This window comes from Nannospalax galili, unplaced genomic scaffold (assembly GCF_000622305.1).
Source record: "Nannospalax galili isolate Female #2095 unplaced genomic scaffold, S.galili_v1.0 scaffold471, whole genome shotgun sequence".
NCBI classification, from domain to species: Eukaryota; Metazoa; Chordata; class Mammalia; order Rodentia; family Spalacidae; genus Nannospalax; species Nannospalax galili.
In genome coordinates this window covers 196,630-215,967 of record NW_008330333.1, presented here as the reverse complement: position 1 = coordinate 215,967, position 19,338 = coordinate 196,630, and the positions used below count along the sequence as shown (strand labels likewise).

General features: G+C 44.7%; 1 protein-coding gene across 12 annotated transcripts in view; it reads left to right on the top strand.

Moving 5' to 3' along the window:
* The window catches only part of Abca3 (ATP binding cassette subfamily A member 3), a 61,780-nt gene that overhangs the window by 13,344 nt on the left and 29,098 nt on the right, over positions 1–19,338 (top strand). For 9 of the 12 annotated variants that reach the window (XM_029569720.1, XM_029569701.1, XM_029569703.1 and 6 more), the window contains 8 exons: positions 245–360; positions 477–741; positions 1,680–1,807; positions 3,609–3,825; positions 9,325–9,584; positions 11,443–11,559; positions 11,816–11,936; positions 13,211–13,384. In XM_029569720.1, coding sequence (XP_029425580.1) covers positions 307–360; positions 477–741; positions 1,680–1,807; positions 3,609–3,825; positions 9,325–9,584; positions 11,443–11,559; positions 11,816–11,936; positions 13,211–13,384 — 1,336 coding nt within the window. In that variant the 5' untranslated portion in view covers positions 245–306. The remainder of the gene's footprint in view (positions 1–244; positions 361–476; positions 742–1,679; positions 1,808–3,608; positions 3,826–9,324; positions 9,585–11,442; positions 11,560–11,815; positions 11,937–13,210; positions 13,385–19,338) is intronic. The other 3 variants (XM_029569726.1, XM_008845362.3, XM_029569704.1) reach the window with 2 other exon arrangements.

Sequence of the window (19,338 nt, the reverse complement as noted above, 5' to 3'; positions counted from 1 at the left end):
ACAGGAAGACCCTGTATCAAAAAGACCCCCCCCAAAAAAAGCATATTGTTGAGGAATATAGCAGCTGTCCCAAAGTGCACACACTGTCTGGACACATAGAATGAAGTATTTGGGGCATCGGGATGACATGCTTTCCTCTCAGAGAATATTTGGGAATAAGGTAGCAGAAAGGAAGATGAGAAATACAGAGGAAGAAAGCTTGGAGCTCTTCTCCATATAACTACAGTCTGTGTTTTCATGGCAGTCTAGCTTTCCATCTTTGAGTCTTTGGTCCGTGACTGGTACTGGCACTGTGCCCACAAGAGGATGGCAGTGCTTCGTCAGCTGGCACTCCTGCTCTGGAAGAACTATACTCTGAAGGTAAGTCCAGGCCTGAGGAAGGGTAGCCATGGCACCCAGCTGATTCAGGGCCCAGGGAAAGATCTCAAGGATGGAGCACTGGGTCAATGTCAACAGGGTGGTCATTTCTCTTGTAGAAGCGGAAAGTTCTTGTGACAGTCTTGGAACTCTTTTTGCCCCTGCTGTTTTCTGGAATCCTGATTTGGCTTCGCTTAAAGATACAGTCAGAGAATGTGCCCAATGCCACTGTTTACCCAGACCAGTCCATCCAGGAACTGCCCTTGTTCTTCTCATTCCCTCCACCTGGGGACACCTGGGAGCTCGCCTACATCCCTTCCCACAGTGATTCCGCCAGGACCATCACAGAGACTGTGAGAAAGGCACTAGTGATCAACATGAGAGGTAAGACCCTAGGAGGCACCCAGGAGAACTGGCAGGGTTCTCATGGTTTGACTCCTTTGACAATATTGCCTCAGGCTGTGCATAGAATTCAGACCCCAAAACCCAGGAAGAGGTGAGTCTATACTCAGCAATTTATCTTGTTGGCTGTATCCCCTGATTAATCCCTTGTCTGCCTTGAGTCTGTGTCTTATTACAAAATGGAACTCAAGGTCCCAGAGCTGAGGGACCCAGTGAAGAAATGTTTGACAGTATTGGTCATACCAAAGTCACACCTGGTGATAACAGGGGCAGCTGGGTGGACTCAGCCCAGAAAATTGAGGTAGAGCACTGTTTGAGTGCAGAGCACAAACAACCTTCCCTGAGATGTGGTTTCAGAGGATAGCTCTAAATAAAGTCACTGGAGGCATGTAGAGGGAGCCACCCAGGAAATATTTGCTGGTCTGTTCTAGATCTTTGCATTCAAGATAAAACTATTGTTCCTTTTCCCTCTCCTGTTGACACATTCCTCCTGTAGCTTGCACCCACTAAATGATTACAGAGAAGTCAGAGAAGTCCTTCAGACAATCTAAACATGACTTGATGGTGGTGGAGAGAGAGAGAGAGAGAGAGAGAGAGAGAGAGAGAGAGAGAATGGCTACAACCCCCAGCCATGGTTTGTTACAGGTTTTTGTGTGACTTGGCCTTGCTGCCAGCCTGATACCCACCCTGATCCAAACTTCACAGGAAGACTAACCACTGCCCAGGGCTCAGCTCTGACTGAGCAGCTCTGCTCTCTGCAGCAGCCTGTCTTTGCCAGGACAAAAGCCACTTCTGTTTGGGGAGAAGGGCAGAGCCTCTGAGAGTCCTGTCAGATTGCTGTCTTTTATCTGAAATGGCCTAACATTCCCAGGCCTTAGAAGGGTGATTGGGCAACGTGTGGTTTGATGCTTTGTCCACAGTGCATGGCTTTTCCTCTGAGAAAGACTTTGAGGACTACATTCGACATGATAACCACTCCTCCAATGTGCTAGCAGCTGTGGTGTTCGAGCACACCTTCAACCACAGCAAGGACCGCCTGCCACTAGTGGTAAGACTATGACCCCCCTACACACACAGTATGCTGAGCCTCATAACCCACTCAGTCTGCAAACATGCTGCTTTTCCTTAACTTCCACCTGCCTGAGAATAAACATTAGATTATTCCTTGGGGCCAATATGATCACTCGCAGCCTGGTGATATTAAACTAACAGTTTTTGTTTTTTGTGGGGGTTTTTTGGTCTTTTTGAGACAAGGGTCTCCCTGTAGCCCCAGCTGTCCTGGAACTCACTATGTAGACCAGGCTGGCCTTGAACTCAGAGATCTGCCTGCCTCTGCCTCCCAAGTGCTGGGACTAAAGGCGTGCACCACCATGCCTGGCCTCAAAACAGTTTTTAAAAGCTACCACCTACCCATGGTCAGTCACTTCAGGACCCTTTCATTCTCTGGTTTTAGGAAAGGTTTCTGGACCTCACTAGAGAGTGCCAAATAGGATAAGAAGGAAACTCTTTCCTTTCCTGATGGTATTAAGACTGAGAAACTGGGGCTGGAGAGATGGCTCAACAGTTAAGAACACTAGTTGTTCTTGCAGAAGACCCAGGTTCGAATCCCAGCACCCACATGGCAGCTAACAACTGTCTATAACTCCAGTCCCAGGGGATCCTACAGCCTCTTCTGACCTCTGTGGGCATTGCACGACACAGGTGCACTTACCTACATGCAGGCAATACATGAATACACATAAAATAAAAATAATAAATAAGCCGGGTGTGGTGGGGCACGCCTTTAGTCCCAGCACTCAGGAGTCAGAGGCAGGCAGATCTCTGTGAGTTCAAGGCCAGCCTTGTCTACGTAGTGAGTTCCAGGACAGCTGAGTCTACAGGCAAACCCTGTCTCAGACAAAAAAATAATAAATAAATAAATAAATTTTTTTTAAAGCAAAGGCAGGAACCACTTTACGTTGCTCAGTACTTTTTCTTTGAGCATCGTATCTGGCACAGAGTAGCGCTCAGCACACAGTAACCATTATTACCAGTATGCTTAGTACTCTCTTTCTGACCTCCAAGGCATTGCACGACCCAGGTGCACTCACATACATGCAGGCAATACACTTGTACACATAAAAATAATAATAATAATAATAAAATAAAAAATAAATAGACTGAGAAACTGTACCAAGTGATGGTGGTGGCCTGCCACTGATTCTGCACATGTGGCCATTGGGGCTGGAGAGATGGCTCAATGGTTAAGAGCACTGACTGCTCTTCCAGAGGACCCGGGTTTGATTCCCAGGACCCACATGGCCGCTAGCAACCATCTATAACTCAAGTTCCAGGGGAATCTGTTTCTCTCTTCTGATCTCCATGGGCATTACACAATACAGGTGCATTTAAACACATGCAGGCAATATACTCATACACATAAATTTTTTTTGGTGTTTTTTTGAGACAGTCTCCCTGTAGCGCCAGCAAGCCTAGAACTCACTATGTAGACCAGGCTGGCCTTGAACTCACAGAGATCCACCTGCCTCTGCCTCCCAAATGCTGGGACTAAAGGAGGGCGCCACCATACCCGGCATAAAAAATTTTTTTAAAGAAAGGAAAATATGGTATTCATGTTGCTAGATGGCAAAAGAGGAGAGTGGCTCCTATGTGAACAGCTTTCACCACTGGGCAGAATGACTCTCTCTAATGTTCTGAGGAAACTGGTGATGTCAGGGTAGGGCATAGTGAGTTCTTTGTCACACCATCCTGGTGAGGAGAGGCCTGGGAACTAACCCTCATGGCACTTAGGCATTTACCCTTCAGTCTGAATCATTAAGAATGGTTGGTTTTCCCTTTTGTTTCTACAGGTGAAATACCACCTACGCTTCAGTTACACACGAAGAAATTACATGTGGACCCAAACAGGAAACATTTTTATAAAAGAGACTGAGGGCTGGCACACCAATTCTCTTTATCCACTTTTTCCAAGCCCAGGACCAAGGGAGCCTTCATCCCCTGATGGTGGGGAACCTGGTAAGAAGCACTTTTCGGGACCCCCCCCCAGGGTGCTAACTAGTGACAGTTGTAAGTACAAACTCACCTTGCATTTCTCTGTAGAATTTCTCTGTAGATGTTCTTTTTATGAACACTTGTTTTCTCAGTTGTAAAAGGAAAAAAACTTCCAGTAAAACAGGCTCCTAAAAGGCTAACCAAGCTTTAGAAAGAAGAGTGTCCCACCCCCTCTTCAGAAGACACATGCTCATCTTGAATGAAACATTTATCTCTTGGAGCTTTTTGGTTTTGCTTTTAACATTAACGTACAAGCTTTTATTTGAATATGGTTTTCAATTATCTTGGAATGGAGTTGCACATTCATCAGTAATTTTATGTTTGATTTATTGATAAGCACATTTCTTTCCATAGTGGCTGTGCATTTTAGATTCTCTCCAGTGAAATGTAAGAATTCCAATTTCTCAGTCTTTGCTTAATCTTATTTCTTCAACATTCTTTTATTACATTAATCTTACTGTGTTTAAGTAGTAACTTGTGGATTTATTTTGATCTTCTATCATAACTAATGATGTTGAGATTCTTTCATGCATTGTTGTCCTGTGGATTGTCTTTTGCCTTTAAAAAATATTTTGATTAGTTCTTTGAGAATTTCATATAAGATATTTTGATATTCATACTCCTTCCAGACCCACCTCTCTACCCGTTCAACTTTGGTGTCTCTTTTTTTTTTTTGTCTTTTTGAGACAGGGTTTCCCTGTAGCCCCCCAGCTGTCCTGGAGCTCACTATCTCACTATGTCAACCAGGCTGGCCTCAAACTCAAAGATCCACTTGCCTCTGGCTCCAAAGTGCAGGGATTAAAGGCATACGCCACCACACCTGGCTTGGTATCTCTCTTTTTTTAAGCCTATCAAGTCCAATCTGTATTACTCAAATACTCTTGGGTGTGGGGCCATCCCCTGGAGTTTGATTGGCCTATGAGGGGACACACCCTTAAAGAAAACTGACTCTCCCTCTCCCAGCAGCTATTAATTGTCAATATCTCCCCAGCTAGAGTGGGACTTCCTGCCCACCCACCCCATGTCCATGCTGGTTTTAGCTTGCACAGGTCCTCTGTATGCTGTCACAGCTGTTGTGAGTTCATGTGTGCAACTGTCCTGTTGTATCTAGAAAACACCATTTCGTTGTAGATATCCACTGCCTCTGGCTCTTGCTTTCTACCCCTTCTTTTTTTTTTAATTTTTTATTTATTATTTTTATTTTATGTGTATGAGTGTATTGCCTGCATGTATGTGAGTGTACCCATGTCCTACAATGCCATGGAGTTCAGAAGAGGGTTTCGGATTCCCCTGGAACTGGAGTTGACGGTTCGTAGCCACCATGTGAGTGCTGGGAATCAAACCCAGGTCCTCTGCAAGAGTAGTCAGTGCTCTTAACCTGAGCCATCTCTCCAGCTCCTTTGCCCCTTCTTTAGTGATGATCCCTGATCGTTGAATGGAGGGTTATGATCGAGATGGTCCATTTAGTGCTAAGCACTCCACAGTCTCTTTTTCATCTGCACATTGACCAGTTGTGGGTCTCTGTGTTAATTGCCATCTACTGCAAAAAGAAGCTTCTCTGATGAGTGTTGAGCAAAGTACTGGAGTCAAGGTTGCAGGCTGCAAGTTTCTGGGTGGGTTGGTTGGTCGGTTGGTTGGTTGGTTTTAAAGTAAGGTCTCAGCTGGGTGTGGTGGCGCACGCCTTTAATCCCAGCACTCTAGAGGCAGAGGCAGGTGAACCCTGTGAGTTCAAGGACAGCTGGGACTACAAGGAGACCCTGTCTCAAAAAGACCAAAATAAATAAATAAATAAAGTAGGGTCTCATTATACAGCCCTGGAACTCACTATGTAGACCAGGCTGGCCTCCAACTAACAGAGATCTGCCTGCTTCTGCCTCCTGAGTGCTGGGATTAAAGGCCTGCACCACTACATCCTGCATCTCTCAAGTTTAAAAAAAGCTCCTTTTGATTGACTTTTTTGAGCTTGATTTTATGCTTCTCCCCCCTTCTTGGCCTTGTCTGTGAACAGTTTTATCAGATGTTGAAAGTCTGCAGAGCTTTGATTTAACTCAGTAACTTACACAGAAGTTGATCTTGGCTATTCTAAGTGCCTGTCAGTGCATGCCGTGGTCTATGTCATAGCGCTTTCACTTGCAGGTAATATGTTTGTCTCCTCTGAAGCATGAGCACATCTTGAACCCAAGCTAGGGAGAGATAAGAAATGGCTAGAACCAGTTATCCAGGGTGAGACACAGCCCTCAGACCAAGACTGGCAGAAGTCCAGAAGTTTTGGAGAACACAGTCTTCCACAGGTCCCTCTATGGTACAAGACTAAGACTTGCCAGACAAGAAGGCAAAAGATAGGCAGTGTTTAGAAATGCCTGCCCCTGGTACCTGGGTCTATTAAGGCTAATGCTCTAGGAAAGGATTTTAAATCTGGAAAATAAACCAAGATGAGCAAGGATAGGTGTAGGTTTGGGGAGATTCTAGACGAGTTGGTAGACCTGCAACTCAGGAGAAGCCACAACCAGCTTTCATACCATGCCCACAGACTACAGCTGGACATGCTGGCCGCTGAGGCCCAAAGACTGGTGTGGAGCTCCTCAAGCCCACCTTGTTTGTTGGAAGCAAAAGAAAAATATCTCAGAGAAAAAGACTTACAGGTTTTAGTATGCATAACTCAAAATTTGCCCCCCAAAAAGGCCCTATCAATACAAGGTTAGGGAAAATATTTGTAGCAGATGACAAGGAAAATGCCATGTTGCAAATTTATGAAAGATTCCCCAAGTTGTTTAGAAAACCTACAGGGATATGTGGGAAGGTTACAAAGCAGGCACATGGCAGGTTAATTCTAGTCCCACTTTGGCTCCAGATGTCTATGCCTTAGACACACTAGTACCCTGATGAGAATATTGCCCCTGGAGTACTGTAAATGAACACGAAAACCCACATGCACGATGATGTTTGCCATAGTTTTATTTATGATCACAAACATTTCCACAGTGGGAAAGTGATTTATTACAGACTGATAGCTTCATGCCTGAGAATATCAAATAGCCACAAAGTTGTAATGATGAAAACCACTGAGCCGCATGGTAGTCTCCTGGGAGAACAATATGTAGGCAAGTAGCATGGCAGGTATTTGTGGGGAAGACAGTGAGATGTCATAAGAAAGCATTACTTGGAAGCCAAAGCTTCTGGGGCCCCATGCTAAGCTGAAACCTTCATCAGCTGTGTGGCTCCCTAGGCCTCAGTGTCCTTGTCTATCCAATGGGGATATTATTAGCTGCTGTGACGCATTCTTGTAAAGATGAGAGTTAAGGCCCTACCTAGCACTGTCCTTGGCACACACTAACATTAGTTGAGTACCTGCTTATATTGTGCCCATAAAAACCAGAGTGAGACAGAAGAGCACCAACACTTAGTTAACCCTGTGTTAGGGGTGTGGTTAACATTCTGCTTTTTTTCTTTTCTAAAAGCTGGAACCCAGGTAGCCAAATAATTTTGTGTGTCAGAACATTTGGTATTCCAACCATCCATGCCTATGGCTTATATACTCAGTCTGTCACTGAGGCTGAGGCCTTTGGGCTGCCTTTTGTCTCCTACTCCTAAGCCCACTCTTTCTTTGGACTCATTTATCTTAGGCTTTGTGTGCCTTAGGGATACAGTGCTTGTCTCTCCTACAGGCCCTTTTCCCTTTGAGATTTTTATTTAAGACCCCTCTGGGAAGTCCAGAAAAGCCAACTTAGATAGATCAAATCATGGTTCCTAAGTTGTCCCCATACTAGAACCTTTGACGATTTGAGGTAGAGGAGAATAAGTCTGCTAGTCTGCTGATGTTAAGGTAGCAAGTTTATTTGTTGGCTACCCCCCAGGACCCAACATAATTGCAAGATCCTTAGAAGATGATGAGGACAGCAGGAAAGAGAGTCAGAGAAAGAATAACTGAACTGACAGAAACAGAATCCCAAGGAACTACCTTGCTGGTCTTGAAGGTAGAGCAAGAGACCATAAGGCAAGAATGCAGGTGACCACCACAAACTGGGAGGAGCAGATCTTTTCTGACCCACAAAAGGGAACACATCCCAGTAAACACTAGTTCTTGATCAGTGAGGCCTATGTCAGATTCTCAACCACCAGAGCAGCCAGAGAACCAACTGCTGCTCTTTCAAGTTGTCTCATTGGCAAAAACCTGTTAGAGAACTCCAGGAAAGTCTATAAATGTCTTCTGACTCTACTTGGGCAAAGATCTTAGCTTCTGTCTGAACTCAGCCACCTTCTACCTAGAGTCAGAATTAGCACCAGGGCCATTAGCTTCTTCCTTTTGGCTCCCAGATTGCCCAGATGACACTCAGGATCTGACCCTCTTTTTTTGTTTGTTTGGTTTTTTGTTTGTTTGGTTTTTTTTCTGGTCTTTTTGAGACAGGGCCTCCCTGTAGCCCCAGCTGACTTGGAATTCACTATGCAGACCAGGCTGGCCTTGAACTCACAGAGATCCACCTGCCTCTGCAAGTGTTAGGACTAAAGGAGTATACCACCACACCTGCTTGGCTAGGACCTGGCCCTCTTAACAAAGGGAAGTGCTCTCCTATTCACACATTTTTGTTGTCCTTCTCATATCTTAACTCTTGGTATATTCTTTCCTGTTGTATTTTTAGCTGAAGTTTTATTTGTTTATAATCATAATACAGGGTCTCTCCAGCCAAGTTTATATCAGGTCATGTGGGTATGTGTCTGTGTATGGTATATGCATGTGTACACATGTGGGGTATGGGAGTTCAGAACCATGCATATGTGTAGGCCAGAGTAGGATATTGCGTGTCCTGCTCTATCACTCTCCATCTTATTCCCTTGGAGACAAAGTCTCTCACTGAACCTGAACCATTTTGGCTAGGGTGGCTGGCTGGCCATCAAATCCCCATGATCTCTCTGACTCCACCCCCTCCCAATGCTGGGACTGTAGGTATGCATAGTCACACTGGGCTTTTAGGCATATTCTGGGGATTCAAACTCAGGCCCTCATGCTTGCACAGCAAGTGTTCTTACCCACTGAGCCTTCTCTACAGCCCCTATTATCAGAATGGGCTTTTGGTTGGTTGGTTGGTTTTTGTTTTTTGAGGCAGGGTCTCCCTTTAGCTGACCTAGAACTCGATATGCAGACCAGGCTGGCTTTGATCTCATAAAGATTTACCTGCCTCTGCCTACTGAGTGCTGGGATTAAAGGCATGCATCACCACACCTGACCAGGGTATTTTTAAAATGTCGTGTTTGTGATTTGTGTGTATGTTGTGTTAATTATGATGCAGAAGTGACAGTAACATTGCTCCTCTCGTTTACTAGTAATATATGGCATGTTTTCTATTCTCCTTGGGATCACTTAATGGTGCCGGATACTAGCTGCAGTCCAGAGAATAGGATGTCAGATGAAGTCACCCAATGCCTCCTATGTGGACCCAGGGAGGCCCTGGCTATTCAGGACACATCACTCTCTAGCAAGCAGCACCATGACACAGCTGTTCTCTGTTCTGCACTCAGGGTACATCCATGAAGGCTTCCTGGCAGTGCAGCATGCTGTGGACAGAGCTATCATGTACTACCATGCTAACACCTCTGCACACCAGCTGTTCCAGAAGCTCATGGTGGTCACCAAAAGGTTCCCGTTCCCGCCATTCATCTCAGACCCTTTCCTCATTGCCATTCAATACCAGCTTCCTCTTCTGCTTATGCTGAGCTTCACCTACACCTCCCTCACCATAATCCGGGCTGTGGTGCTGGAAAAAGAGAAAAAATTGAAGGTAACCCCTGTGTGTGGCTTTGTGATATCTTAGCAAGTCAGTTTAGGAATGGTGCAGCCACAGTGCTGAGTCCTGGGACTCCTTGAAAGAATTGGCCTCATCTCAGGGCTGCTTCCATCAGCCAGGTTCCCTTTCTGTGTACTAGAACCATAAGAACTGTATTCTACCATGTGGACACCCATTGTGGCTCAAGTTCTTCTTTGCAATCAGGCTAGTGTGTGTGTATAGATTCTGATGATGGGCATGCCCTGTAGCTGTAGTCTCCGTAGAACACTTGAGGACCTAAGTTTTATTTTTTCTTTCAGTACTGGAGATGGAACTCAGGGCCTCATGAATGTAAGCACCCTCCCACTGAGCTATACCCCAGCAAGGAACTGTTTACTTTGTTTAATTTTTATTAGCTTAAATTGAAATGGCTATACATGACCACTGGCATTACAGCTTTAGATGCCTAGAACCCATGGGCCGCATTGGATAATGGAGAACCTGGGTTTTCTCAGGGCATATCCTGACAACTTGATGAGCAGGCAGAAAAGGAAGGTGTGGTCAGAGATACTGCCATCACTGTACCCTATTTTTTCAACAGAAACAGGAGTACTCTTCTCTTGAAGGGTTCTGGGCCCCTCCTTTCAAAATGGGAAGGCAGGAGCTAGAGAGATAGCTCAGTAGTTAAGAGCACTTGCTGCTCTAACAGAGGACCCAGGTTCAGTTTCCAGCACCTACATCAGGAAGCTCACAACTGCCTGTAACTCCAGTTTCAGAGGCTCTGAAAACCTCTTCTGGCCCCCACAGGCACCAGACATGCATGTGACACATATACATACATGCAGACACTCACACACATAAAATAAAAATAAATTTTTTTTTTTTAAGTCTTTTTGAGAGAAGGTCTCCCTGTAGCTCCAGCTGCCTGGAACTCACTCTGTAGACCAGGCTGGCCTCCAACTCACAGAGGATCCGCCTGCCTCTGCCTCCTGAGTGCTGGGATTAAAGGTGTGTGCCACCACGCCCGGCCATAAATCTTTTTCTTTTTTAATGGAAAGGCAAGTGAATAAAATGCCCATGTCTCTTAATGTATGTCTGTAGCCACAAGCTGATCAAGTCTCATGGCCCAAGAGGCTGCTGTCACTGTGGTCAGTAGCTTGAGGAGTCCTTCTGCCAGCCTTGGGAGAGGGGCCAGGCTGGGTAACTTTGGACCTTATTGCCAGCTGCCACACCCATGATTTTAGAAGAGCAACTCAAGTACCTTGAAAGATTGGGAAGCATACCATGAGTTTAGAATTGCTCTATAGCACACAGAGCACCCCTGAAGGACTCAGAGAATTCACAAGTTTAACATCTTTTAGATACCTGTGTAAGCCCCAGCTGAAGCATAAGCAGAGTAGGGTATTTCCTGGAATGACAGAGCTCAGTGGGCCCTGTCTCAGTGGAGAGGTGGACACTCTTAGCTCTCATGAAGCAGAGCCAGGCTGTGCTGAGTAGAGGGCTGGGGAGAGACCATCATGACTTGAGATGAAAGGGCAATTAATCCTAATGTGAGGGTCAGAGACAACCTTCCAAATAGGATAGCATGTAATACTGGTGAAAGGTAAGAAAGGGCTAAATTCTTACACCATAGGGCTAGGAGCTATTGGACAAAAGCTGATACAACAGTCAGACTAGTCTTCTCCTTCCACACCATGTGTGCTAGACAGTTCCTGCCTGTACACATCCACAACACAGGTATCCTGGGCTACCCTCCTGGTCCATAGATAACACCATATTTGTGCATGTAGTCTGGCACACTTGGAGCTTTGGGGAAAAGCCTCTAGCTTGCCGGGGTAATGGCCTAGCAGTGTGATGCCTTCTCTCCTTATAGGAGTACATGCACATGATGGGTCTCAGCGGCTGGCTGCACTGGAGCGCTTGGTTCCTCATGTTCTTCCTCTTCCTTCTCATAGTGGTCTCCTTCATGACTCTGCTGTTCTGTGTCAAAGTAAGTATGGTTTCTATAGGGGTTCTGACAAGAAGAGGTTGCAGAGACCCCAACACTCAGGCCAAAGAACATTCACAGCCACTGACCTTAGGGCAAGTCTTTCCCCTGGTAAAGAAGACAGCAGGCCTTCCCATTGACTGAGGCAAGGACCCCCTCCATCCAGCCATGTCCCTATAACCTGAATTGTTAGACCTCTCTAGTCCATCTCTACCTCCCCCAACCCAACACTGTGGCTCTGGGGTGGCCTGTCCTGCAGGTGAAGAAGGACATAGCTGTACTTTCGAGCAGCGACCCCTCCCTGGTGCTGGCCTTCCTGCTGTGTTTTGCAATCTCCTCTATCTCCTTCAGCTTCATGGTCAGCACCTTCTTCAGTAAAGGTGAGTCCTGGTTGCTACCCTTAGACCATAGGACTGTATAGTAATGCAAGTCTCAGGAAATTAAAGGAATTTATGCATGACTAAGGAGTCAAAGGGTATCTATTTTGATGACCCAGAGATTAAGTTGTTGAGAAGATGCCTGAGGAACAGACAGAAGAATTCAGCAAAGCCCATCAGAGAACCTCTTAGAATTCCTCCAGAAAGGAGCTGGAAAGAGAATAGAGGGAAAAGAACTCAAGTTGTGGGCCAAGGAAGAAAGGCAAGATGTTCAGGGTAAATAGGAACTGGCAGAAGGCAAGTGTACACACAGTTAACTGCTAAGAGTAGCAGAAAGAGAGGGCTCATCTGCCTACCTGTGATTTCTGGAACTTTTTTTTTTTTTTTTTTGGTCTTTTTGAGACAGGGTCTCCCTGTAGCCCCAGCTGTCCTGGAACTCACTATGTATACCAGGCTGGCCTTGAACTCACAGAGATCCGCCTGCCTCTGCCTCTGCCTCCTAAGTGCTGGGATCAAAGGCATGCACTACCACACCCAGCTTCTGGAACTTTTTTTATGTGTATGAATAAACATCCATGCAATTAAGCATACTCATATGTGCAGTGCCCACAGAGGCCAGAAGAGGGCATCGGATTCCCCCTGTAACTGGAGTTATAGGTGATTGTTAACTGCCATGTGGGTGCTGGGAACTGAACCCAGGTCCTCTAGAAGAGCAGCCAGTGCTCATAACCACTGAGCCATCTCTCTAGTCCCAATTGCTAATATATTTGAGGTTGATTCTGCTCTCTGAATTTTGTGTTCTGCTTATTGTCATTTTGTACTTGTTTTTCCCTTGTTACCTTCTGTTGGACAGAAAAAGTTTCTTCTGATGGTTTAGAAGATACAAATTGCATTTCTCCTAGTAATTACCCTTAGTATTGAACTTAAAGACTTTGAAATTTTTTCTAGTATGTCTAGGGTCAATCCACACTGCACTGTGAGTTCCCAAGCTTCTGTTGTATAGTTTCATTGTTTTAAAAAAACAAGCCAAAAAAAATATTTCTTAGTTGTTATTTTACATTCATGCTGTGGTCAGCATGTTTTGTGTGCAACATTTGTATGTGTGTACTATTCTAGGTGGGTAGAAGATCTGCACAAGGGTCTTGGCAACACCAGAAAAGACTACATCCCCATCCCTGCACTGGGATTCAGGTGGGGTGGGGCTCTATCTAATCACTCTGACTCTGGCAAGTCCCCTGGCCAGTTCTTAGCATACTCCATGCTCCTTCTCCCCATAGCCAACATAGCAGCGGCTGTGGGCGGCTTCCTGTACTTCTTCACCTACATCCCCTACTTTTTCGTGGCTCCTCGGTACAACTGGATGACACTGAGCCAGAAGCTCTTGTCCTGTCTCCTATCCAATGTTGCCATGGCAATGGGAGCCCAGCTCATAGGAAAATTTGAAGCCAAAGGTGAGTCTTGTCTTCATAAGCTGCTCTTACTAATTCTTGCAGCCTAGAGAGCATGTTGCCAGAAGGGTCCCCAACAGTTAGACTCACCTTAGGTGATTGGATGACGCCTGAGCCAGCACTTTATCAACAGACAGGCACTGAGTGTGTACAGAGTGCTGTCTTGGCCCTAGGTGATGGGGAAGTGATTCAGGGCAGGCCACGAGACCAATAGGAGCCATGGGAATTAGAGCCAAATACAACCAAAGATTAAAACACCCAGAGGCATTGGTCACCTTACCTGCTTCTGCCTGGTAACTGGATTTTACCAAGTGGCTTCTTAGTCTCTTCTTGCTTCTCTTTAAAGTTTTTATTATATTTATTTATTGTGTGTATTGAAGTACACATGTTGTGTGCATGTGCCACAACACATGTGTGGTAATCAGAGGACAACTGGAGGAAGCTGGTTCTCTCCTTCCTCAATGTGGGTTCCTTCTACTATTTGGGTATGAGGATAGAACTTAGGTTATCAGACTTAGTGATTTAACTAGCCCTCTTCCTGCTTCCTTGAGATGTCCAGAATTGTTGTACCAGAGACCTCAAAGCCAGTGGGTTTTGAGGTCTTTGGGTCAGCTCCCAGCTTCTAGTGGGATATAGGGTTTGTGAAATTTCCCCGCTTAAAACCTCATAAAATAGGCAGGCGTGGTGGCTCACGCCTGTAGTCCCAACACTTGGGAGGCAGAGGCAGGCAGATCTCTGTGAGTTCAAGACCAGCCTGGTCTACATAGTGAGTTCCAGGACAGCTGGGGCTACAGGAGACCCTGCTTCAAAAAGACCAAAAAAAAAATCATAAAATCCAAATAAAATGTGTTTAGACTGCCTTTGGCCTGTGCACCCCCACTTTGCAAAACTTATGGTAGATGCTCAGATTTCAGGGGATCCAATCAGTTCCTGTTAGGACAAGGCCCCATGTCCTTTCTGGATAGTTCTAGCACCTCTTACAGGAGCGCTCTGGAGAGTTGACCATGGGTTGGGACCTAGCCCCACTTCTCCCATTTGCAGGACAGGTGAAGATGTGAGTGGCCATGTCTGGCTTCTGTACTAGACACTTGACATCAACTCTCCCAGAGCTTTTCCATGTTGTTCTGGCCCTCCTAGAAGGAATGAAATGTGTTCTACCTCCTTAAGGACTGACTGGACTCATTTTAAATGGTCTTGGCTCACCCCTGCCTAGATGTTCTCTTAAGCCAAATGTTCTCATTTCTTCTAATCATGTATTTTTGTCCATTTCTGTTGGTACCACAAAATACCCCAGACTGGGTAATTTGTGAAGAACAGAAACTCGCTTCTCATGGTTCTAGATACTGGGAAATCTAAGATCAAAGGGCCATCAGGTATGGTTCCTGTAAGGGTGCAGTGACTGTTTCCAAGATGACACCTTGACTGTTCTTTCTCACATAACAGGAGAATAAAGGAATGTAAAAATCTCATTCCTATAGGACCTTTTGTGACAGTGTTGGTCCATTCTTGAGGTCCATCCCATATTCACTAAATTTCCAACCAATGAACTTAGTATCTCAAGCCATACCACTGAGCCAGGCATGTGGTACACACCAGCACATAGGAAGCTGAAGAAGGATTGCTATGAATTTAAGGCCTCTATGGACTACATAGTGAGTCCCATGCCAGATTGGACTTAGAGTAAAACCCTGTCTTTAAAAAAAAAAAAAAAAAAAACCACCATCCATCCTGGGTTTAATCCCTAGCACTGCATAAAACTAGACATGGTGGAACATTCCTGTAATCCCAGCAGCACCCAGAAGGTAGGGGCAGGAAGATCAAGAGTTCAAGGCAAAAGCCCTTGAATTGTGTTTCCAGTTTTAATAACCTATGGATAGAATATAGACTGTGGGGAGGGTTGTTTTGTTTTTTTTGTGGGGTTTTTGAGACAGGGTCTTCCTGTAGCCCCAGCTAGCCTGGAACTCACTATGTAGACCAGGCTGGCCTGGCACTCATAGAGATCCACCTGCCTCTGCCTCTAGAGTGCTGGGATTAAAGGCATATACCACCATGCCCAGCAGAATATAGACTTTGTTTTTTGGGTTTGGTTTTTTTTTTTTTGAATCAACAGTAGTTCAAAATCCTTATATTTTTGACCACATAACTTATGTTCCCACATAATAAAACAAGTAATAGTTTAAATCAACATCAACAGATAAACTCCATGAAATGAAAGTTTTTGCTATTTGATGAATCACAGTATGTTATGGTTAAATATATTCACTCTTTTTTTATATTCCTGGTATCCAGGATGAAAAAAATATCTTTAAATATACATCTCGTATAGGTAATAGCTTCTTTGCATATCACTCTTCAAAAAATACTTTATAGCAGTATATAAATAGGTTACCTACACATTTAATTTTATAATTTTGCCCCAAAACTATAGATCTGTTTCATTTTTATTTTTTTTAATTAATTTTTTTTTGGCTTTTTGAGACAGGGTCTCCCTATAGCCCCAGCTGTCCTGGAACTTGCTATGTAGACCAGGCTGGCCTTGAACTCAGAGATCTGCCTGCCTCTGCCTCCCAAGTGCTGAGATTAAAGGCGTGCACCACATGCCCGGCTTTATTTTTTTAATTTTTTGTTTATTATTTTTATTTTATGTATATGCATGTATTGCCTGCATGTAGGTGAGTACATCCATGTCATGCAATGCCCATGGAGGCCAGGAGATGCTGTTGGATCCCCTAGAACTGGAATTACAGACAGTTGTTAGCTGCCATGTGGGTGCTGGGATTTGAACCCGGGTCTTGTGCAATAACAACCAGTGTTCTTAACCGCTGAGCTATCTCTCCAGCCCTACCTATTAGTCTTGATGTGAGCCAGCTTGTTGTGAAGATACTTGCATCTGTATTTTTCTTCATGATAATTGAGACTAGACTGCTTGATCTTCTGATACTCTTGCAAGACTTCTTCATGAACATTCTGGTACTCTTTGAGCCTGGAGAAAGGCCATTGACAGGGGAGTTGTTCTCTATCTGTTCCAAGTATTGTGGTTTTTCTTAGAACAGGGTCCAGGGCTGGGTCAGTCCTATGGAGGTTTTATCCAAGATGGAGTCACTCAGGTCTCTCACTTACATATGGTCCACAGGGCTTGATAACTTTTGTGCTTCGATTGCCAGATTCCTCCTCTGCCTGGGTCATTCTTTCTCATACAGTATGTTGCACATACTGTAATTTTGTCTTGTATAAATCCCAGGCAATTGAGCTGGGAGGCTCCAGAGCTAGAGAATGTTTGCTGGATGCAGTCAAAGCTGCCCTGGGGTTATCTTTGCCCACATTGGACAAATAGAAGTTAAAGCTATGTACTTCATGGAAGGGATCATTTGGGGGAATTTTGACAAGCCCTTGGAGTCCTTGGAACTGAATTGAAGGTCTAAAAGGAATTAAATTCTTGTGGCTCTGGTACGTCTCCAGGGCCTGGATGGCTATCTGGTTGAGCATCACACAAAGATCCGCCTGCCTATGCCTCCCAAGTGCTGGGATTAAAGGCATGCACCACCACGCCCAGCAGAATGTAGACTTTGTAAAGAGCAGAAGTTCCATTGCCTCTAGTACCATTTCCAAAAAAAAAGACTAACTGGTATGACACCTTATTTTTGTTTTTGAAAGTTATATAGTGAACTTTCTTTTTCTTTTTTTGTTTTTGTTTTGTTAAGACAGGATCTCAGTATTTAGTTCTGAATGGCCTAGAACTCACTATGTAAACCAGGCTGGCCTCAAACTCACAGAGATGTGCCTGCCTCTGCTTCTGCCTCCCAAATGCTGAGATTAAAGGCATGTACCACCATACCTGGCTCCTTTTTCTTTTTGAAAAACATTGTATTTATGGGCCTGGAGAGATGGCTCAGTAGTTAAGAGTGCTGGTTGTTCTTGGAGAGGACCGGGGTTTGGTCCCAGCACCCACATAATAGCTAACAACCATTCATTACTCCAGTTTCAGGGAATCCAACATCGTCTTCTGACCTCCATGGGCATTGCACGAATGTGGTACACATAATTCATGCAGACAAAACACTCATACACATACAATAAAATTTGTTTTAAAAGTCCGTGCATGGTGGCACACGCCTTTAATCCCAGCACTCGGGAGGCAGAGGCAGGCAGATCTCTATGAGTTCAAGGCCAGCCTGGTCTACATAGTGAGTTCCAGGACAGCTGGGGTTACAGGGAGACCCTATCTCAAAAAGACCAAAAAAAATTGTTTTAAAGTTCTGTATTTATGTGTCTGCATTTGTGAATGTGTGCCAAATGTGTGTGGAGTGCTTTGAATCCAATAGAAGGCATTGGATCCCCCGGAGTTGGAGTTGGAGGTGCTTGTACGCCACCATGTTGGTGCTGGAAACCTAACTCAGGTCCTCTGCAAGAGCAACAAATGCTCTTAACCACTGAACCATCTCTCCAACCTGTGAATTTTTTTTTTTGAAACAGGGTCTCTCTGTAGCCCCAACTGACCTGGAACTCACTATGTAGACCAGGCTGGCCTTCAACTCACAGAGATCTACTTGCCTCTGCCTCTGTGAATTTTCTTAAACAAATCTCTAGCTTTTTAAGGGTAAATATTCACCAAAGCTAGAGAGCAGATATTTCCATCCAGGGCCCTCTCGCCAGCAGAGGGCTACTAGACACAGAGGTCCAGCTTGTATGGACTGTGACATTAACCTACTGTGAGCTTCATAGAGCTCCCTATGTATCTGAGGTCTCTCAGTTTCATTGGTTCACATTGGCCTCTCCCAAATCTCATGTTGCTACATCCTGTGTAGCTGGGTGGCAGTGGGTACAGAAGAAGGATGGCATGGTACAACAATACATGAGACACTTCAACATTAAAGAAAGCTGGGGACCAGGATACTCTGTTCTGCAGAACAAAGGCCCCAAGTCTCCAACCACAAAGTTATTAGCTTGGATAAGGTGCTCTAAGCAGATATTTGGGTAGGTAGATCAAAAGACATTTCTCTGCAGGGGCTCTGGAAACTATTTACTACAAAATGTGGCTTATTTACAGGGTTTAGAACAGATGTTCACAGAAAATTGTGAATAAGATATAGTGTCCTAAACTGGGTGTGGTGGTACACAGCTTTAATCCCAGCACTCAGGAGGCAGAGGCAGGAGATCTCTGTAAAACTGAGACCAGCCTGATCAAAATAGCAAGTTCCAGGCCAGCTGGGGCTACAGGGAGCCCTGTCTCAAAAAATTTTTTTAAAAAGGGACTGGAGAGATAACTCTGCAGTTAAGAGCACTGGCTGCTCTTACAGAGGACTTGGATTCAACTCCCAGCACAACCATCTGTAACTCCAGTTCCAGGGGAATCTGATGCCTTTTTCTGACCTCTGTAAGCATTGCACAACATGGGTACACTTACATGGAGACAATACACTCATTTATAAAATAGTGTCCTTATCCAATCTAAAAGTATAAGGGGTACTGTACTTCAGAACCTGGGTCTGCATACATGCCTATTTAGCTTTGCCATCATAAACATTCTTGACTTTGCATATATGCAAAGTATGCTTTTGGCCGAGTTCAAACAGGGCAATGGTCTCCAACATCATGTGTGTGTATATTTGTGTACATATGTATATATTTATCTATATGCATTTGTATGGGTGTGCATACATGTGTCCAATGAAATGCAAACCCATCTAGTCAATTCATGAGCTTATGATGGTTTCTGCAGCTTACTGATTTTGTAACTTGCTATTGTCCAGAAGCTTTGAAGAAAGTTAACTGGGGACTGGGATATAGTTTAGCAGTTACTGTTTACCTAGGGTTCAATCCCTCACAAAGAATAAACTGGGTGTGGGAGTACACACCTTTAATATTAGCTCATGGGGGGCGGAGACCAAAGGATTAAGAACTTCCAAGCTCAAAAAAAAAAAAAAAAAAAAAAACTTCAAGGTTTTGCCAGGTGTGGT